At 51.0% G+C, this 20,124-nt stretch overlaps 1 protein-coding gene across 1 annotated transcript in view; it reads left to right on the forward strand.

Annotated features, from left to right (window-relative positions):
* UTRN (utrophin) overlaps positions 1-20,124 on the forward strand; it is a 440,716-nt gene that overhangs the window by 145,187 nt on the left and 275,405 nt on the right. Inside the window, exons 24-33 of the mRNA XM_077143388.1 lie at positions 3,542-3,655; positions 4,285-4,440; positions 7,878-8,048; positions 10,330-10,509; positions 14,072-14,206; positions 15,628-15,777; positions 16,870-17,031; positions 17,450-17,578; positions 18,243-18,416; positions 19,534-19,689. Of these exons, the coding sequence (XP_076999503.1) occupies positions 3,542-3,655; positions 4,285-4,440; positions 7,878-8,048; positions 10,330-10,509; positions 14,072-14,206; positions 15,628-15,777; positions 16,870-17,031; positions 17,450-17,578; positions 18,243-18,416; positions 19,534-19,689 (1,527 nt within the window). The remainder of the gene's footprint in view (positions 1-3,541; positions 3,656-4,284; positions 4,441-7,877; positions 8,049-10,329; positions 10,510-14,071; positions 14,207-15,627; positions 15,778-16,869; positions 17,032-17,449; positions 17,579-18,242; positions 18,417-19,533; positions 19,690-20,124) is intronic.

Below are 20,124 nucleotides of genomic sequence, written 5' to 3' on the forward strand. Positions count from 1 at the left end.
GTGCGCCTGCCGCGTGCCGCCTGCCCGCGCCCCCGCGTCCGGAAGGGCCAGGAGGGGCGCGTGGCCACCCCCCACTTGTGAGCAGACGCCCCTCCTGCAGCCACGGCGCCGAGTCTGGCCGCGGTCCCCTGCTCTCAGCACCCAGCGGTCGGGGCGAGGTGGGGACAGTGGCCTCAGCGGCGTGGCTCTCGGATCCCGCCTGCCCCCTGGCTCCTGGGGGATGGCCGCCTGGCCGAGCTGCCCCCTCTGTGCCCCTTGCTTTCCTCCTTCTCTTCGGCACATCAGAGTGGGGGGCCATGGCTGGCTGAGCCCCCTGCGGGGGTGGGGGGCTTCGTGGTGGAAGCCACCGGCCAGGCCCAGGCGATGGCGCGTCCACACCCAGCCTTGTGAACCTGGCCCGAGAGTCCTGCACTCAAGGCTGGACTTGGCGGGTCGCCCAGTTGGGCAGTGGCACTAATCCGCATGGATTCCCAAGGAGCCCGCACGGCGGTGGGGAGTGCCGGCCTCAGTGGCCCCGCCCCGCTTCCTCTCTCTGTCCTCCACGGCACCTGCCTTCTCCTCGGGGGCTGTGCTTGCAGGCCACGTGAGGGTCAGGAGAGGCCACAGCCGGGCCTTGGCTGGATGAGCCCTTTGTCTTCCCCCTCACCCTGGCACAGGCCTCGGGTGGCTTTTCTGTGGCTGTGGAACCTACGGCCACATCTTGAGGGCTCAAAGCAGCTGACATTTCTTCCCACACAGTTCTGGGGGCCAGAAGTCTGAAATCGGGGTGCCGGAGGGCTGTACCCCTCTGCTCCCTGCAAAGGAGGAGTCCCCTGATCCCCACCCCTGTGGCCCCATCCTTGGTGCTCCCTGGCACACTCCCAGGCGGCCCCTGCCACCACAGGGCCCGCCCCCTCGGCTGCGTCCCCTCCCCCAGGCCATACTTCCCTGAGCTGCTCAAGCAAATACCAGGAAATGGGGTATTTTGAACACTGGTGCCCTATGCCTATTAGCTTACGGGTTCAAGGCTAAAAGAAAGTCCAGTCAAGGCGCCCTGAAGGGCTGCGTCCTCCCCAAGGCTGCGGCGTGCCGGGGTGGGTGGGCTGCCGGCTCTGCTGTCCCGGCCTCTGCTGTCCCGGCCTCTGCCTTCTCTCCCAGTTCCGTCCATGTCCAACCTCTTGCTTCCTGTGTCTGAATTTCATTCTGCATATAGAGGACTCCAGTGCTAGGTTGGAGCACCATGCAGACTGAGGTGGGCCACCCCGTAACTGAGGTCACTTGCCGGAAGCCCAACTTATGATGGGTTCATAATTTTGAACATGTTTTCTGGGGTCCACACAGCTGCAAACCCCACACCTTCTTACAGGTCACTGGTCTGATTGGACCAGAGCCTACTGTAGTCCAGTTTGGCTCCATCTTAATCGATGACATCTTCAGAGACCCTGTTTCTAAATAAGGTCCCACTCTGAGGTCACTGAGGTTGGGACTCCAACACGTCCTTATTTGGGGACACAGTTCAGGGCGTGTGGGAGAGTCACTTTTGAGAGCACGCTGGAGTTTCCACCCAGTGGAAGGAACTCCTGATGTCCCAGCTCTTCTGCTCCCATGCCTGCAACTGCAGTCCAGCAGCAGCAGCAGCGCTGCCCTGTCTCAGGCCTCTCCATGTGTCCTGTGAGAATTTACCTGAAGACTCGGGACAGACGCTGAAGATATGAAGTAAGCTTGGAGTCCGCTCCTGGCCAAACTGTGTGTTAAGTGACCAGGCGGAGCCTGAGTCTGTGTGTAGGGAGCAGGCAGCCTGGCCACTTGGGGACACCGGGTACCAGCCTTGTTTCCTTGAAGAGAAATGCTTTATTTTACTTATTTTCTTAGGGGCAGGAATACTAGATGATTGTATGCATAGATTCACAGTCTCTCACATTTTAAGGGGCCTCTAGGGTCGTTTAGTCTCTAACTGTCTTTCTCAGTAAGTCCTGATTTCAGGGACGTCTTTGAGAAAATCTCTTATAATACTTTAAGAAGAGGACAGAAGAAGACTATGTGCCAATGTTAATTGTGCAGATTCCCATATTTTGAAAACGAGGCCTAAAGTTTGTTGATTGACGAGTGGCAGGGTGCCCTCGTGGGGTACGCTGTTCACATGGAAAAACCCCAAATCTACTAGAAATCCCCCAAAGGGAAAAGCATGTCTCACCATTGGCCTTGAAGATGAAAGAAAGCAGGGCAGAAGAGTTGTCTGAAAGTGGAGAAACTGAAAATTCAAATTATTTGGTTGGCTTTGTTATATTGTTAACCATTATTGTAACATAATAAGAAATTTAATATTTATGAATGTCGAGTCCTGAATTTATTGTAGATGTCCATTAAAAAATGTGGAATTGGAGAAATGTGATTTTGAGGCAGCTAGTGGGAAAACTTAGTTGGATTTTGTGAATGATGTATCTGTAAACAAACAAATAGGAAAAAGTAAACAAAAGCCAACCCTGCGATAAGGGAAAGATGCAATTTCTGATGGCATAATATGCATGTAATATCTGTGTGACACCTCAGTTAGGCTTTGTCTTTGAGAGTCATTCTGACGTCATTTGAAAAGAACGGTTGGTTCTCTATGGTGTATTGCAAGGACCTTAAAAATCAGGGCAGGTTGGTCAGAGCAGTGAGCCTGGCACCTGGCTAGCACTGCCCGTGAGAACTTGAGGAAGGGATTGGGAATTTCCATCAGTAGGAGACCATGGGGAGACACCCGTCCTGGATGACAAATTTGCCTCTATTCATGGGGATGAACTTGAAGCAAAGACTAGAAGAAGGTACAGAGAAACAAATTCAGTCCCATGCAAGAGAAGTTAAGTCAGAGCAGCCCGGGGTGGACGGGAGGCCTTGGGAAGCAAAGGCTGGCCTTACAGAGGTTTGGTGCCCGCTGAGCCGTGCCTTTGCATTCTTCAAGGCCCAGGTCCAATGTCACCGTTTCTCTGATGTCTCTTTCTTCCTGCAAAGTGGCTCCTTTCTCATTTGCGCTTGCACCCCAGCCCCAGGCGTGTAACTGGATTATAGAGGGTGCCCATGTGTGAAGCTGGCAGTGGAGCGCGCTTGTTCCCTGGTGACAAGTGCCCGGCAGCGGGGCGAAGGACCATCTATTGTGTCCTGTCCACTATGCTGTTCATTTATTCCTGCTTTGGGTAGTTAACTTGGGAGAAAATTTGTTTTAGATTATATGAGAACAAATGATTTTTTTAGCTGATTAGACCCAGAAAAGCTTTTCTTTCCTCTGTAATTTGAATTTTAATCATAGACATGGCGTGCATTTGAGAAAAGTTGCTGGGTTCACTGGAAAATATTTTGAAATTTTGGATATGATCGCTAAGCTCTTATCTCTTGAAGACTGTAGTAAAGAATGGAGAAAATTATTATTTTCAAAGTTGAAAGGTTTAAAAAAACACAGAATAAATGAAAACGATGCTATCAAAATCTTGAAAGTGGCCTTTTTCCCAGCAGCAATAGATGCTGAGATGTGGTAGGTTGAATGTCACGAGGAATATCCCCTTTGTCGTTGTGTTCCATTTAGGCTGACTCGGAAGTCCTCGAGAAGTGGGTGGATGGTGTGAGGAGCCTCTTAGTGGAGGAGCAGGCCACCCAGGGGGACGCAGAGGGGCTGCAGAGGCAGCTGGACCAGTGCGCGGTGAGTCCTGCAGCTGGCTGTGACAAATAGCGATTGTTTCTTTCTCTTTGATGCTGGTTGCTCATATTAAAACTGGAGGAATAGGACACAGCAGTAAACCTAGATGAAATATCTTTCATCAAAAAACATTTTTGACTTTGCTGCTAGTAGAAAGGCTTATTATTATTTACACTTTTATTTTTGACCATGGTCATAAATTTGGATAGCGAGGACAAGAACGATTTTCATTCATCTGGAGCTACTCGTTTATGTCATGACAGCAGTCTTCGTGTCATAACCACCAATTGTTTACTGCTCTTATTATGCCATATGGCGAGGCCTTACGAGAAGTGTGTTGAAGACATGAAACATTGGATAAGACTGTGTACAATTTATGTTAGGTGAAATTATTAGACTTCTCTAAACTAATTAAAAGCACTCCTCCATGCTGAGAGTCTAGTATTTCCAAGCTACTTTGGCAGATGGCCATCTGGTATACCCAGGTGAAATGAATTTCTTAAGGTACCGTGTGCATTTACTAGTTAAAAATCCTGACTCCCAAGCAGCCTGTTCCTCCTATAGTTGCAGGAATGCTAGCAAACTTTAATTATATAGTAGACAACTCAACATGGGCTTGTTTTTGTGTCTAGGCATTTGTCAATGAGATAGAAACAATAGAATTATCTCTGAAGAACATGGAAGAAGTAGAGGCTCACCTTCAGAGCTGTCCAGTTGCTACAATCAAAACCTGGCTGCAGACAAAGCTAGTTGACCAACAAACCCAAGTGGAGAAATTTAGCAAGGAGGTGAGTTTCCTAACTGCATGGTCTGTGGTTTTCAAGGGGTATAGACAGAGGCTTGTATTGACCAACTGAGTTGATTTTTTTAAGCCATCCGGTCTGAAAAGAGTGAGCCAGAATAACTTCAGCCTGCAGTTCAAGAAGGAGGGTCTGAGAGTCCAGTTTGGCCCAGGACTTACCCCTTTTTATTGTCTTAAGTTCAGTTTGACACACATCTGTGACACCTACCTTACCATTGGAACATTTGAGTTTGCTCCCCGGAAGTCGCAGCTATGAGTTACTTTTTAGCTCAGCAGGCACATTCTGGACACCTGCTCTATGTCAGGCTCTGCTCTCTGTGCTGGGGTTACAGCACTGAGCAAGACTAAAAAGTGCCTCCTGTCCAGGACGTTCCATTCTAGTGAGGCAGAAAAAATCGTAGTGGAACATCAGGTAGGGACAGCAGGGAGCTAGGGGTGGCTGGATTATTTCAGTAGTGGTCAGGAAAGGGCTTTCTGAGCTGAGGACATTTGAATAGAAAAGTGAGTGGAGTGAGGGATGAGCTCTGTAAGGCTCAGGGAGGAACATTTGGGCAGGAGGAAGGGGAAGTTAAAGCTCCATCACGGGACCACACGTGGCCTGTTGAACAAGGAGCATGGAGGGTGGCGTGGCGGGGTAGGAGTGGAGAGTCTGCGGGCTGGAGAGGGGAGAAGGTGGGCTTAGGAGGGATGGGGTGGGGGTCCACACAGGCCCTCTCAAAGTCAGGGCTCTGAGGGCTTGAGCAAGGCGGGGACAGCCCCAGATCTTAGAGGAACACGCTGGCTTCCAGGTGGGTTTCTGAGATACTTACCAGATGTCCAAAGAGGCTGTTCAGCATTTGGGCCTGGGTGGAGCGGGGGTTTGGAGGAGTTTGCTTTTGAGTGCTTCTGTTTTGTTAGAGAAATGATGGTGAGGGAATCAGCTAAAGGGAGAGAGAAGGGAGTGAGAGTGAGAGGAGAAAATGTGAGACCCCCAGTAGAAAATAGTCTCCTGATTTCTTTTTTAATACCAAGATGGTACCTATATCTTAACAGGATTGTTTTTCTCTCTCATGTAATGCTTATGTAGGAAAAACTTTTATCTGTAGGCCTAAATATATTGTCGTGGCCGTTCTCCCATGACTTCCTCATTTTGAAATTGGTCAAACTTAGAGAGGAGTTGAGAGGATTGGGCAGTGAACCTCCACATCCCTTTCCAAGATTTGAATTGGGGATGTTGTACCACATTCACGGCCTCTCTCGTCACTTAATACACATGTGCACGTTTTTTTTTCCCTCAAGATGTACTTTCACTAGGAAGTTGAAGATATCATGACACTTCACCCCTAAGTACTTTAGCAAGCTTTGCCCAAGAATAAGGATGTTCTGCTACAAAACCACACTTCCATTATCACACTGAAGAACATAACAGCGATTGTAGACTATCTGCTAATATTCTAGCCAAATTCTTATTTCTTTATATGTCATACAGTCTCATGCTTAGGCTTGAAGGAGCTGCAGTTTTTGAGGGGAAAGTAGGGAAAGTGGTTTGGAAGTTGAAATGAGGATCGTAGAAGGATGTGTGTGTGTGTCATTGATTCAGGGTTTGGGGATAAGGTGAGGGAAACCTTTGAGGTCCCCAGCGAGGAGGTGCCTACGTGTCACATCAGGAATGACCTAAATGACCTATTGCATCTTATTGACTAGTGAAAATATCAAAAAATTTTTGGAAAAGCATCATGTTGCCAATTTTTTATTTTGTTAAGAATGAACATATAAAAGCAATCGACAAACCAAAACAGCCATACCATCTGTTACAGCAGTCAGGTCATGAAAGAACAGTTTAATACCTCGGCCCAAATGAAAGGAATTCCATGCCAGAATAATTGGTCCTAATTAGGAGATTTTTGAAAAGTTCACTACGTGGTCCGTTTTCTTTTTGTTTCTCTGGATTTGTGAAAATTACATCCTTGACTAGTGTTCAGAAACTGCTAGTGTTCAAAGAGAGTTTCCTGGAAGTGGGGCCTAGAAATCTGTGTTTATATAAAAAAAGAAGCCACTAGAAAGCCGGTGAGCAGGCGGGGGTGCCGTGGTCCCCATTGCAGCGAGTGTCCTCCGGAGGAGGCGTCCTGAGTATCCCGGGAGCTGAGTCCTGCTGTAGGGATGGCACAGGAAAGTCTCCACATCACCCTCCTCATCCTGGGAGGTGCAGCTGGGGGGCGGGAGTTCTGTAAGTTGGGGGCTGGCTGGCCAGTCCGGGGGAGCAGCGTCTTCCCCCACATCCAGGTCAGCTGGTGGCTGTGAGGCCCCCACGAGGGCCCCTCCGGAAGCACCTGCAGACATCTCTGAAATACTCACGTGATCAGATCGTGTCTTCTTTCAGATGTAGCTTTTGGGGTGCCTCTGGAATGTACAAGTCAGAGGGACCCAAACCCAAACCACCGCGTGTTTCATGAACTTCTTTAATAGTGGAACTCACCCCCCAAGCCCGCTTGCCAAAAGGGAAATCCTGATAGGAATCGTGTGAAAAGGAGGAAATGGACATTTTGGTTGTTTCCAGGATTTTTTCCATAATAAACAGTGTTGCAGTAAGTTTCCATGATAAATATGCTTGAATGCTTAGGTTAGATTTCTGCATGTGGGGTTACTCTGTCAAAGGTTATGCATTTTCAGCGTCAAACAGATATTTCCAGAGTAAGATCAAATTGTGGTATGGAATCCAGATACAATTTTTGTCTTCATTCGCAGCATCTGCACAAAGTATATAAAGGAATGTATTTGAAATATTAAAACATGGGACTCTGTGGAAAGTTGTCAACATAACTAATTGTTTTAGTTTGTAAAAGCTGCTGGAATGTGATATACCAGAAATGGAACGGCTTTTAAAAAGGGAAATTTATTAAGTTGCAAGTTTACACTTCTAAGACCATGAATGTATCCAGATTAAGGCAAGGCAATAAAAATGTCCTAACTAAGGCATCCAGGGAAAGATACTTTGGCTCAAGAAGGCCGATGACATTCAGAGTTTCTCTCTCAGCTGTAAAGGCCCATGGCAACAGCTGCTAGTTTTCTCTCCAGGCTTCTTGTTTCAGAAAGCTTCCCTGGGGACATTTTCCTTCTGCATCTCCAAAAGTCTCTGGCTATGGGGGCTCTAAAAGCTTTTTCCAAAATGGTTTCCTCTTAAAAGATTCCAGGAAGCAACCTCACCATGGGTGGAGACACATCTCCATGGAAACGATCTAATTGAAAGTTGCCACCCATAATTGGGTGGGTCACATCTCCATGGAAACAATAAAAAAGCTCCCACTCAGCAATAGTGAATGAGGATTAATGGACATGCTTTTTCTGGGGAACATGACAGATTCAAACTGGCTCACTAATAAAAACTAGAACTTGACATTTAATATATTAAAATTTGTTTATTTGGGAATGGCCTTTTCCTTGTAGATTGCTATTAAAAAAAATAGGTTGTCTGAAAGCCAGGAAAAGGCGGCGAACCTGAAGAAAGATTTGGCGGAGATGCAGGAGTGGATGGCGCAGGCCGAGGAGGACCATCTGGAGAAGGATTTTGAATACAAGTCACCAGAAGAGCTGGAGAGTGCCGTGGAGGAGATGAAGGTGCGTCTCTGCTGGCCGGCGCCGTGGGGCTCCTGCCTCCCTCTGCCTTTCCAGTCAGTCTGCCCGCCATCTGTCTCTCTCTCATCTCCATGTCACCATCACCACCTCCCTCATCACCTCTCCATCTGTGTGCATATCTATCTATCTGTCTATCCATCCATCAGTAATCGTCTGTCATCCGTCTATCTGCCTCTCTCATCTCCATGTCACCATCACCACCTCCCTCATCACCTCTCCATCTGTGTGCATATCTATCTGTCTATCCATCCATCTGTAATCATCTGTCATCTGTCTATCTGCCTCTCTCATCTCCACGTCACCATCACCACCTCCCTCATCACCTCTCCATCTGTGTGCATATCTATCTATCTATCTGTCTATCCATCCATCTGTAATCATCTGTCATCTGTCTGTCTGCCTCTCTCATCTCCACGTCACCATCACCACCTCCCTCATCACCTCTCCATCTGTGTGCATATCTATCTATCTATCTGTCTATCCATCCATCTGTAATCATCTGTCATCCGTCTGTCTGCCTGTCTGTTGGTAAAGCCCCATATGTATATTTCCCATTCAGAGTAGATTTCAGTGTTTTAGGATCAGAAGGGAAGCCCACACCCTCTAGTTGAGCTTGGCCTGTGAGTTGAGCCCATGAGGTCCTAAGCCAACCTCTAGGCTGGACCTTGAGAGCTACAGAGAGTGACTTAAAAACCCCTGGCATTAGGTATGAGGAAGAATTAGTTTTTAAGGGGCAAGAAGGACGTCCTAAGTCCCTAGAGCTTTCTCCTCACTTTGGCAGGTAGCACGTGGGTCACTTGGGAAGGTAGCAAACCTTATTCCCAGCTGGACTGTGTGGCTACAGTGGGGGCATCAAGACGTTTGCCATTCAGTGGAGCCTCAGGGTGCGTTTCCTATAAACCTTGGTCTTAGAGGCTCTTTATTTAATAAAAGAACTGGCATTGCTCCCAAATCCCAGGCACTGCCCCTGGTGTTCAGGTCAAGTAGAAGCTGCCTTACGGGCTCCTTTATTGGTAGAAGATATAATAACTCAGTGAGTGTTCTTAAGCCCAAGTTAACTTGTCTAAGGGTGAAATTGAACCAAAAATCTCTCTAAATGTATGAAAAAAGGGACTATATGACATTAATGCAATACTATATATGAGTCAAAGTAAAAATGACTATCAACCTTTTTATTGAAGTTCTAGTGTTTTCACCAAAACTACTTTTTTGTGTAGTTCTTTTTAGAATAGTCTGTACTTAAGATATGTTAACATGTTGATTCATCTTAATTTTGTTTATTTTCTTCCTTTAAACACTGGCCTTGTTGTTCTGTGATTTTTAAAGTCATTATAGGTAAGTGTTTAGGAGAGTAGAGACGGAAGTCCTTGAGCGGGCAACAGTCTATTAATTTTTAATCTTCCAGACTGTCTTTAGGGGTCCTTAAGCCACTGCACTTAATTCCTTTCCCCCAAGAAAGGAAGTTGAACATCAGCGAGCAGTCATGGAAGCCCAGGAGAGCGTGGAGGGGCCTCGCTGGGTGGGTTTTCCTGCAGATGAAGCTGTTAGTCTCGAGCAAGGAGAGCGATCCACGAAGAAGCTCACACTGGGTCTTCCCAGCGGAGCTTTATTGTCCTTGCAGTGTTGTTACGTGTCAGAAGGAGAGAGGAGCTGTGCTCCAGGAGAAAAAACACATGCTCAGGTTATTTGGGGACCTTTTTAAAGGATACCTCTGCCATGGTGTTCCATCCATTTTTGTGAACATTTGTTTACTTTCACAAAAATGAAGACTGACTCCAGCGGTCAGTTAAAATCATTGACTGAAGATCCCTATCCTGGACCTCAAGTCTGAAACTGCTCTGTGCCCGTAAGCGTCCCCTGAGGTGTGGTCGGTGTGGACACGGCTGTCCCCAGGATGTCCGCGTGTCTCTACGGCGGGTCCTAAAGGGAGGGAAATTCAGCTCTCATCATTCAGATGTCACAAACTCAGTGCAGCAGCTTCCTAAATAATGCCCCTCTAGACAGTTAGAATAATCTAGGTGTCTCGGTTTCGACTTAGTTATTAAAAGCGAGGAAGAGGTGGTTGGGTGGAGAGGGAGCCCCTAGCAGTCCTGTCCTTTCCCGGCGCAGAGGTGGTTGGGTGGGGAGGGAGCCCCAGCAGTCCTGTCCTCTCCTGGCGCAGAGGTGGTTGGGTGGGGAGGGAGCCCCAGCAGTCCTGTCCTCTGGGCGCAGAGGTGGTTGGGTGGGGAGGGAGTCCGACCAGGCCTGGTCTCTCCCGTTGCAGAGGGCGGAGGAGGACGTACTGCAGAAGGAGGTACGGGTGAAGATTCTCAAGGACAACATCAAGTCGCTGGCCACGCGGGCGCCAGCTGGGGGCCAGGAGCTGGTGAGGGCGCTGGACGTGGTGCTGGAGAACTACCAGCTTCTGTGCAGCAGGATTCGGGGCAAGTGCCGCACGCTCCAGGTAGGGGCGCCTGTGGGCGCAGGCTGCGCCCGTATACTGCCGGCCGCGGCAGAGCGAGACTGGGCTCAGGGGCCTGGGAAAATCCGCTTTTCCTTTAAAATGCTGGTGTCCGTAACAAAAGCAGTTTTGGATAATAGGTTGATTAAAAGGAAAGAGGGCGAACAAAGGGACCTGGGTCCACCTCCAGCGAGCAGAGGATTCTTGGGCAAGTGGCTGAATATTTTCAGGCTTCAGAGCTGGACACCAGGAGCACAAGTTTTGGTTTTTGGTGTGTGTGTGTGCGCGCGCGTGTGCGTGCCTGGTTGAACATGCAGGGATGACCTGATAACCGCTTTTGCTTCTTGTTTACTTAGACTGGTGTCTGAGGTTAGAGAACACCTGGAACATGCTGGTCTTTGGCTGGACCTTCAGACGTAAAACATTTCCCCCGGTGTAGAGCACAGATGATTCCACTCAGTCTTTTCCTTGATGTGTTCCTGTTTGTTTTTCGAGTAGTCTGACTTTTGTTACATCTCACTGGAAAGATTTAAGAGGAATTTCAGTTTATAATAAAACGTCATCACTTAAAGCAAATGAATCAGTCCTAAAATGGTAAAAAAAAATCATAACGGCAATACTTAAAATAACTCATTCCTCAGTCATCCTGAATCTGTTTTGGGCTAAGATAAACGTGTATAATTGAGAGAAATTAGTGAGAAAGTTCCGTGTCACACAAAGCCTCAATTCTGAGTACTAATATATTCTCTAACATAAACACCCGAGGCTGTCCATTTACGAATTTAAGATGATGTAAACATAATACGTAATATTGTGTGTGACTAACTCTAAGTCCTAACAAATGGCCTTGGCCTGGGATTTTATAACAGTTGCACCATGTTTTTGTCTGGCACAGCCTCCCTGATTCTGCTCGTCATCATTTCTCGTGTTCATCTGTAGCCAAAATAACAGTTTACAATCCTTTAAATAATGGGTGGCGCCCCCAGGTCAATCCCAAGCTAACAAAAGTCATTGTCTGTTCTGACACTTTTCAGGATAGGTTTAGGACCCCAGAGGTGGCAATTTGTAGAAGGAGGAATGAAATGAATATTTTGATGGCTTGGGATCACTTTGAGGTAGTTGAAGAGAAAAACAGGAAAAGTCAAGAAGAATGATTTATAGGAAAAAAGAAAAAGATGAGGCCTTGAAGTCTTTTAAAGGAGAAAAAAGAAAGAAAACTTAGATTTAGGAATGGAAATGCTGTTAAAATTATAGCCGGGACAACAAAGGGTCTTGGGCAGAAACAGTCTACATTTCTGAAATAAAGTAAGAAGGTCGTTCTTAGGAAGAGGCCAGTGTTTTACTTTGACTATTTGTAGATTCCCTTAAATTTGTGTAAAATCTCAAATATTTCAAACTTATAGAAGAATGCATGAGAACACCTGTGTACCTATCCTCTGACAGATAGATGTTCACATTTGGTCAACATTTTCCAGATATTTTAAAAATAAGCTAAAGCAGCATTACAGAGCAGCTTCATTCCCTCCCATCGCTTTCCCCTGCCGTCCAACCCCCTAGCTTCATCCGGAAATTGGTAGGTTCTCGCCATCCATGGTTTTATATTTTACTATGTGCACTTAGCTTAATTTATCTACTGCTATGAAAACAAACCTCACCAAGACACAGCGTCCTGCAGGAACAGCTGTTTGTTAATTCTCGTGGTGTGGTAGGCCTCTGTGGCTCGGCCAGGAGACCCCTGAGCTTCGCATGGGACAGTGTGTAGGAGGGAGCCCGGCCGGAGGGCTCATGCTGGCCCCCCATTTCCAGGGCCTCTGCCGCTGTCTACGAGACCTGGCACCTGTCTTCCAAGCGTCTGCATAGCCCGGTGCCCAGTGTGAGGGGCTAGACAGCAGAGGCTTCCCCCCCCAGGGGCTGAGCTTTCCCCCTCCAGGGGCTGAGCCTTCCCGCCCTGGGGGCTGGGCCTTCCCGCCCTGGGGGCTGGACCTGCCATCTGGCCCCACACCTCACTCTGTTGGGTTCTCACCCTTGGCAGGCAGCCGAGGGTGTGTGGCCACTGCACATCACCACATCTCTCTCTGGCCACTCACTGCTTACATCCTGCCACGAAAAATGCATTCCGCCCCTAGCAGAGACCTCTCATTCTCACCAGCACAGCATCTTGTGATCTCTGCCATGTACAAATGCAAGTGTGGATTTGCAGGTGGAGTCCCTTCCGATGGCACTTTTGGTGGAGCTCCTCTCTACCCAGCGACCCAGGCACTGGACCAACACGTTACCTGCATATACCCAGCGGACGGTGGGGAGGCTGGGTCTGGGGAAGCTCAGGGGCAGGTCCACTTTGCAGGGCTGGGGAGCGAGGCTTCCGGGGTACACAGGAGGGCTGAGTGCCAGGCAGGCACGTGTGGTCAGGGTGCCCTCAGGGGGAGGGGTGCTGCCTGACGGGGCCAGCTCCGTTCCTTGCCAGTGGCCTCATTTCCCATAGAAATGGGCTAACCCCAACCCTAACCGTGTCTGCTTTCAGCTTGGAGAAATGTGGGGGGTCACCAGCTCACATATTTCTACAAGCCAGGTCGGCAAGCTGATAGCCCCAGGGTCAAACGCAATTCATGGCTGGTTTTCTACAGCCTGGTACTTAGAATTTGCGTTTTTATAGGGTTGTAAAAAAGTACAACCCAGGTGGTGCCAAGGTGGCTCAGTGGCAGAATTCTCTCCTGCCAGGCCGGAGACCTGGGTTCGATTCCCAGAGTCTGCCCATGTCCTGCCCCCCCCAAAATACAACCCAAATCAAGCAAACCAACAAAGGGGAGTCTGCGATAAGGCAAGGTGTAGCCCACAAAAGCTGTAACGCTGACCGATTCCGAATGAAGAGTTCTCCATCCCTGGTCTGTGAGACCAGAATGTGCCTTTTCTCAGCCACAGGTCTGCAGGGGCCGGCCGCCCAGGGCCGGAGGTTGCCCTCAGGTCACTGCACAGGACCCTCACGGGAAGGGGGCGGAGGCAGGTGGGGTGGGCCTCTGTAGTCCAGGAGTGGAGAACAGATGTATCCCTACTTCACGGCAGTGTCTGGGTCGGGGGAGAGCTATTGCAAATAACTCAGCCGGGCTGGCGTGGCTCTGTTCTCGGGGGGAGCGCAGCGCTGTCTGGGTGCAGCCGAGGCCACGCGAGGTTTGTGGGGGCGTGGGAAGATGCTGGGGGGGCGCTGTGTGCACCCATCAGCTCCTCACTGGGGGGCTCTGGGCGCGCTCACCTCCTTTAAAGTGTAGCTTTTCCCCTTTCTCTCTTTACCTTCTTGTATTTTCTGTATTTTTTTGGATCTAGGAAACAAGCTGGTAAAGCTTCCCTCCTGTTTTTTTCCTGCTAGTTATGTAGTCTTGTTTACATTTACCCTCGGGTGCTGGGACTTATCTGGGGCAGTGTCCCCCTGCCAGCTGGCCCCGCGGGACTCGCCGATGCCATTGGTTTTGTTTTGGTATTTGGAATCCTGGTGACCCAGCGTCGCGCCCCATGCGCGCACAGGGGCCGGGCAGCCGCGGGGTGTGGGGTCCACGAGCGCGTCTCCCCACAGGAGGTGTGGGCCTGCTGGGTGGAGCTGCTGCACTACCTGAGTCTGGAGACGGCCTGGCTGGACACCCTGGAGGAGTGCGTGCGGAGCGTGGAGGCGCTGCCCGAGGGCGCCGAGGCCACCGGCCAGGCCCTGGAGGTGAGCGGCTTTCTTCTCTCCTGGTGCTCGGGGGGGCCCCGTGTGCTGGGGGGACGGGGGAAGGGGGGCAGGGGCGGGCGCCCCAGCAGCCAGCGTCTTTCCGTGCAGCCCGTGTGTCCTTCCGCAGCCGGAAGTCTTGTAAAGCCAGCGCGCCCCGGTGCCCTCTCTGTGTGTGGGTGTCACTTCCTCAGTCGGGCTCGCTGACCGCTAGTGCATTGCAGGCCTGCTGAGGGGTGCAGCTGCTTTCCAGCTGGTTCCGCCACGGCAGGGGAAGACGTGGCTGCAGGCCACTCGGACGCCCGCTGTCCTCTCCCCTTAAGGCTGTTTTTCCCATCAGCACAGCGGTGGCTGAGCTGCCATCGTGGCCTTCAGGTGTCACAGGCTCAGGACGGGCTGCGGTGGGTGAGCTGGACGCTGGCCCCTCCCCGGAGCTGGCTACCACGTCCGAGGTCAGGCAGCACCTCCTCGGCCCCCAGTCCAGGGAGCGACTCTGAGGCCTTAACTGTTTTAACAATCAGAGGAAGTAAAATGAGTAGAGGGTGCATTTTCTTACAAACAGAGAAAAACCGAGTGGGGTAGATGTGTGTTAATAAGGGTGGTGGTGGGGCCAGGGTGACTGAAAGGCCGTGACACCCCCATCCCAGGAGCAGGGCATCGCTGGGGCGCCGGGCGGAGCCGAGCCTCCCTTCTCCAGCAGACACACAGATGGGGATGGAGGAGACAGGCAGTGCTGAGCCGGGGAGACAACTTGCATTTCCTGAACACGAGAGGTGGTCGTGCACATTCCAGATGCAAGTAGAAGAAAGCAGGACGAGAACCCTAAGAGAAACATTTAACTATTTGGGTGGATTTCCTCCCAATTACTCTTTTTAAACATATGCACACTGGAAGGTAGCACAGGATAGTAACGGAACCAGAGCTCTGAGTCACAGACGAGTGTTGGAAGTGGGGCTGTTTCCTGCAGTGGCTGTGTGGGCAGCTATCTGCCTTCGCTAAGATTGCTTTCCAGTCTGTAAAATGGGAGTACCACCGAGCCCATGGAGGTCACTCGATTCATGCATATAAAAGAGACCGTTGCACTCTATGTTATAGAGAAACAAGCACCTGACTTTCATCTTAAATTAATAATGACAGGTAATTTTGCTTGTTTGTATTGTATTTTGCATTTAAAATTTCCTCCACGCCGCAGTCACCTCGCTGTGAAAACCATGGAGAACTTGTTCTTGCGGGTTTGCATCCTCCCGTGTCACCGGGCGTGCCGGGGCCCTAGTCTCGCGTGTCTGTTCGCGTCATGATGAGCATTTTCAGGCATAGGTCCGTGGGTCTTGTGCCTGATGATAGATCACTACGAAAGGTCATTGCTTTCCCAGCGTGGACGTGGGCGTTTCGGACCCAGGCTCACGTGTCTGTTCCCCGTGCAGTCCCTGGAGCGTGTCCTGCGCCACCCCGCGGAGAACCGCACCCAGATCCGGGAGCTGGGCCAGACGCTGATCGACGGCGGCATCCTCGACGACATCATCAGCGAGAAGCTAGAGGCCTTCAGCAGCCGCTACGAGGGCCTCAGCCACCTGGTGAGCACCCGGCCGCTGGGGCCAGCCCGGGGCGTGGAGGCTGAGCCGGGGTGCAGGCCCCACGAGGGGCGGGTGGTGGAGCTGCTGGCCATACGTCCTCGTGGAGATGGTCTCCACTGGCAGCCTCTGGCCTGCTGAGGGCCCCGGGGCACCATATGTCCCAGGGGGTGGCTGGCACCCCTCGTGTGGAGATACCACTCGGGTACCGTGGTCCCCAGCCCCGTGTCACGCCTCGTGGCATCAGGATGACGGGGAGGGATGGCTCTTTCTTGGCACAGGTGCCTGGATACTTGATGCCCTCGACTCATGCTGTGCTGATTCCCCAGCTGCTCTCACAGACACCCTGCAATGGGTGGGCACAGTCTGCAGGATTTATTGGCTCCCGCTCTGGGTGGGCAGGGTTCTGGCCGTCTGTCCATCTGCGTGGCTTTCCCGTCCTCTCACTTCCTGGCTCCCGCTGTCTTTGGTTTCTGGCTCCCCTGTGGCTTTCTCTCCGGAGGTGTCCAGTGACAGGGTGAAGACCTGCCTGGGTTCCATCTGCTGCGGCGTCACTAACACATCCTCAGAAGGCCCTGTCCCCAATGAGTTCACCCCGCAGAGCGGGCGTTAGGCTTAGGGATGTGCTTTTGTTTTCTGGGATGCATAAACCCATCTTCCGCCGTGCTAGATAGGAGCTGTTCATAGTCCCAGCTTAGCCCGCACCTGCTGGCTAGAGTTTGGAATGGGGGCATGTGGTGCTCACGCCACCAGGAGACGTTGGTAGACTTGCCGCTTGTGCCTAAAGCCTTCTCCTTACATTTATAATGGATGACAGTTGTATCCTCGTTGAATGCGTTATGCAGGAAATGCTAACGGGTTGGCGTTTTGGGTGCTCTGTATGGAAAGAAGGAAAAACTAGTAACCACTGCAGGGTATGAGCTCCTTGAAGGGCATCTCGTGCTTGTTCCCGCTAGTTGTCGCGGGTTCACGAGAAGCCTGGTGTCCGAGCATTTAAGTCTCTGCTGTGATTCTCGGTGGGCAGCGCAGTGGGTCTCTCCGAGGTGGCTGCCGATCTCTGCGCTGACTGCTCGCGGTGGCGTGTACCCCGTGCAGGCGGAGGGCAAGCAGATCGCACTGGAGAGGCACCTGCAGGCCCTGCGGGAGGCCGACCAGATGCTCCAGGTGCTGCAGGAGAGCCTGGCGGAGCTGGACGAGCAGCTGACCACGTACCTGACGGACAGGGTGGACGCCCTCCAGGTCCCGCAGGAGGCCCAGGTGCGCCCCGGGTCAGGATGCCCGAGCTGCAGAGAGCACATGCAGGGCTCCTTCGTCCGCAGAGCAGCTGCCGCCATCGGAGCCACGGGCCGGGGGAGAGGCCGAGTTGACGGGGGGCTGGGGGTACCTCGCCTGGCAGGGGAACAGTGTCCCCAAAGGGCAGTTGTGAGCTGTGAGATTGGGGCGATTCCTCCTTGACGACAACGTCAGGAGCAGGGGGCCCGTCCGCGCCACCAGCCTGTGCCCGGCCTCCCGTCACCCTGCGCTGTGGCAGGCTGCCCACGGGGTGGCTGGGTGGCAGGCAAGTAATGCCCACACGGGGGCCGGGACCCCCAAGTGCTTGGCCGTGTGGAGCGTCCAGCCCGTTCCTCTTATGCTTTGGGTAAGAACACTCTCGCTGTGTCCCGTCTCTTTGTAGAAAATCCAAGCCGAGATCTCAGCCCACGAGCAGACTCTGGAGGAGCTGAGGAGAAATACCCGTCCTCAGCACCCCACCTCCCCAGAGGGCAGGACAGTGAGAGGAGGGAGCAGGACGGATGTGCTGCAGGTGGGGCAGCCGCGGCCTTCTCCCTGTCTGCCAGCTGGGCATGGAAGGACGGCGGGACGCGCGGCTCATGCGGGCGGGACGTGTGGGTCATTCATGTGGGATGCACGGGTCATTTGTGTGGGACGCGTGGGTCATTCGGGCACCTCTGGTCTAAGCCATGGGTGAGGGTGGCGCACTGAGGAACCCTGTACCTGGGGCAGCGGGTGCAGGTGGCCCCCTGGGGGAGCTGGATTTAGAAGTGACCTTTCGTGTGGCGCAGAGCCAATCAGGAATGGCGTGGCCGAAGCTCAGGGCGGCTGGCATGCTGGGGCCGTGATGTCGCTTGCCTGCTTGGTGGTCTCAGCGAGCCGGGCTTCCACTCTGAGCTGTGACGAGGTCACTTTGATTTCTAGGTTCCTGAACCATGTTTTCTAAAGCTGAGAAAATCATGAGGTTTTAATTGCAGTGAGGCGGTGTAGCCCTTTGTTGTCTCTGAGGTGGGGTAATGTGCGCCACGGGGCTGGGTGGTTCACTTAGGGGATGGAGCTTGCTGCATCTCTTTAGGGTTTTCTTTCTACAGATGCTTCATTTTAAGCTTTTTGGCAGAATGTAGTATGCTCTTTTCATCTGATGGGAAGCCTGCCTTCTGAGGCAGTTTGCTTGTCGCTATCCTTTCTGCAAACAGAGAAAACTGCGAGAGGTGTCCACAAAGTTCCAGCTTTTCCAGAAGCCGGCAAACTTTGAGCAGCGCATGCTGGACTGCAGGCGTGTGCTGGACGGGGTGAGAGCTGAGCTGCACGTCCTGGCTGTGCAGGATGCGGACCCTGAGGTCATCCAGAGCCACCTGGACCAGTGCATGGTGAGGCCATGGGCTGGTCAGTGGGTCAGTGTGCCTGTGCCAAAGACAGCAGTCAGCTGTGGGCAGTCAGGTCTGCAGAAAAGGGGGTGGTTCTTCTCCAAAGGAGCTTCGAAGAGACAGAAGGAGGGATGAGTAAAATCCACCAAGTGTGGCAAGACCAGGGAGTTGGCAGGGACAAGCACGACATGATTAAAAACAAATGGCCTTGAGAATCATGCAGATGTTTGGGATAACCCCGGGTTGTGTATTCGATCAGGCAGAGTGGTCTGGGAAGGGTGCCTCATGGCTTTCAAAATGCAAACGCCACACGTCTTTAACATCGACACAGAAGGCCATTCGACTACTCAGAAGCTAGAATGGGCGCACAGCTGCACTGACGGGGTACTTGCTGATGTGGCGTGTGCGTGTATGAGCATGTGTCTCTGGCACACACACCGCCCCTGGCTTCCTGTAACTTTTTCACATGAGACTCTGCCTGGAGTCGGCCGAGGTGAGCTCAGAGCTGCACAGAGTAAAGCTCCAGGTCCAAGGTGATTTGGGCGAGGCAGCTCTGTGTTGGACCGAAGGAACTCTGGTTTCGTAGAGTCATGTACATCTTGGTCTATTGGGCTTTCACATTTATTTTCATTATATAAGTAACATACACTCATTTTGTGTGCCTGGGACTTTAGGAAGAGAAAAATGGACCTTAATAATTCATTGTTCCAATAGCCAAAAATAACTAGCGCTCACTTCTTTTCCTGCTCATAGCAGGATTTTTTTTAAATGTAATTTTAAACGCTATAGACCCTCAATTCCTAGTCTAATATTTTTCTACTTTAATATAGGATTAATATTTATATTATCAAATACGTTTATAAGCATCTAAAACCCACTTCCAGGTTTGTGTTTTTAAATAAGTGTAACCTCTATTAGTCTGCTCTTTTTTTTTCTGGCACTAAAAGACAGTGACGACCTTGATTTCATTTGTCTCAAGCTCTGAAGCAGCTGGAGGGAGACAGGGCACCCTACCCTCCACGCCGCCTCCTCACGGCCACTCCGTGTCTGCTGTGCTCCGAAATGACCCCTTGGTGCAGTTTTCACCACAGCACGGGATTTGTCTGATCTTGTTTTTAAGAAACTCTATAAAACTTTGAGTGAAGTCAAGCTCGAAGTGGAGACGGTCATCAAGACAGGAAGGCACATTGTCCAGAAGCAGCAAACCGACAACCCGCAGGGGCTGGACGAGCAGCTGACGGCGCTGAAGGTTCTCTACAATGAGCTGGGCGCGCAGGTGAGGCCCCGGGCCCCGCACACGCGCGCTTGTGTGGTCTTCACTTTCATTTCTTGGGGGATGCATGTTTGGGGTTTGTGGTATTCATATATGTTTTAAATTATTCCAATTTTTAAAATATTTTTAAGTGCATATGTCAATGGTACAACTAATAGTTATGTGAGAATTTATTTTTAATACTTAATAGGATTATTTTCTGTATTTTTCAATGGATACTGAGACTTTGGAAGTTAATGTAAGAAAACCGCAAATAGTTCCTCTGTAACTCAGGTTATCGGTCCTTGGGTTCTAAATGGATGATCTACTGAGAAACGCTCCAGGACTCGAACATGTTGAGTGACAGGAAGTTCACATTTAGCTGCCAGGATTTACGCTCCTTCGATGAAGCATCTGTGGTTTGGGAAATCAGCCGCCCGTGGGGAGGTGTTGGGCCAT

Source organism: Tamandua tetradactyla, chromosome 25 (assembly GCF_023851605.1).
Source record: "Tamandua tetradactyla isolate mTamTet1 chromosome 25, mTamTet1.pri, whole genome shotgun sequence".
Taxonomy (NCBI): domain Eukaryota; kingdom Metazoa; phylum Chordata; class Mammalia; order Pilosa; family Myrmecophagidae; genus Tamandua; species Tamandua tetradactyla.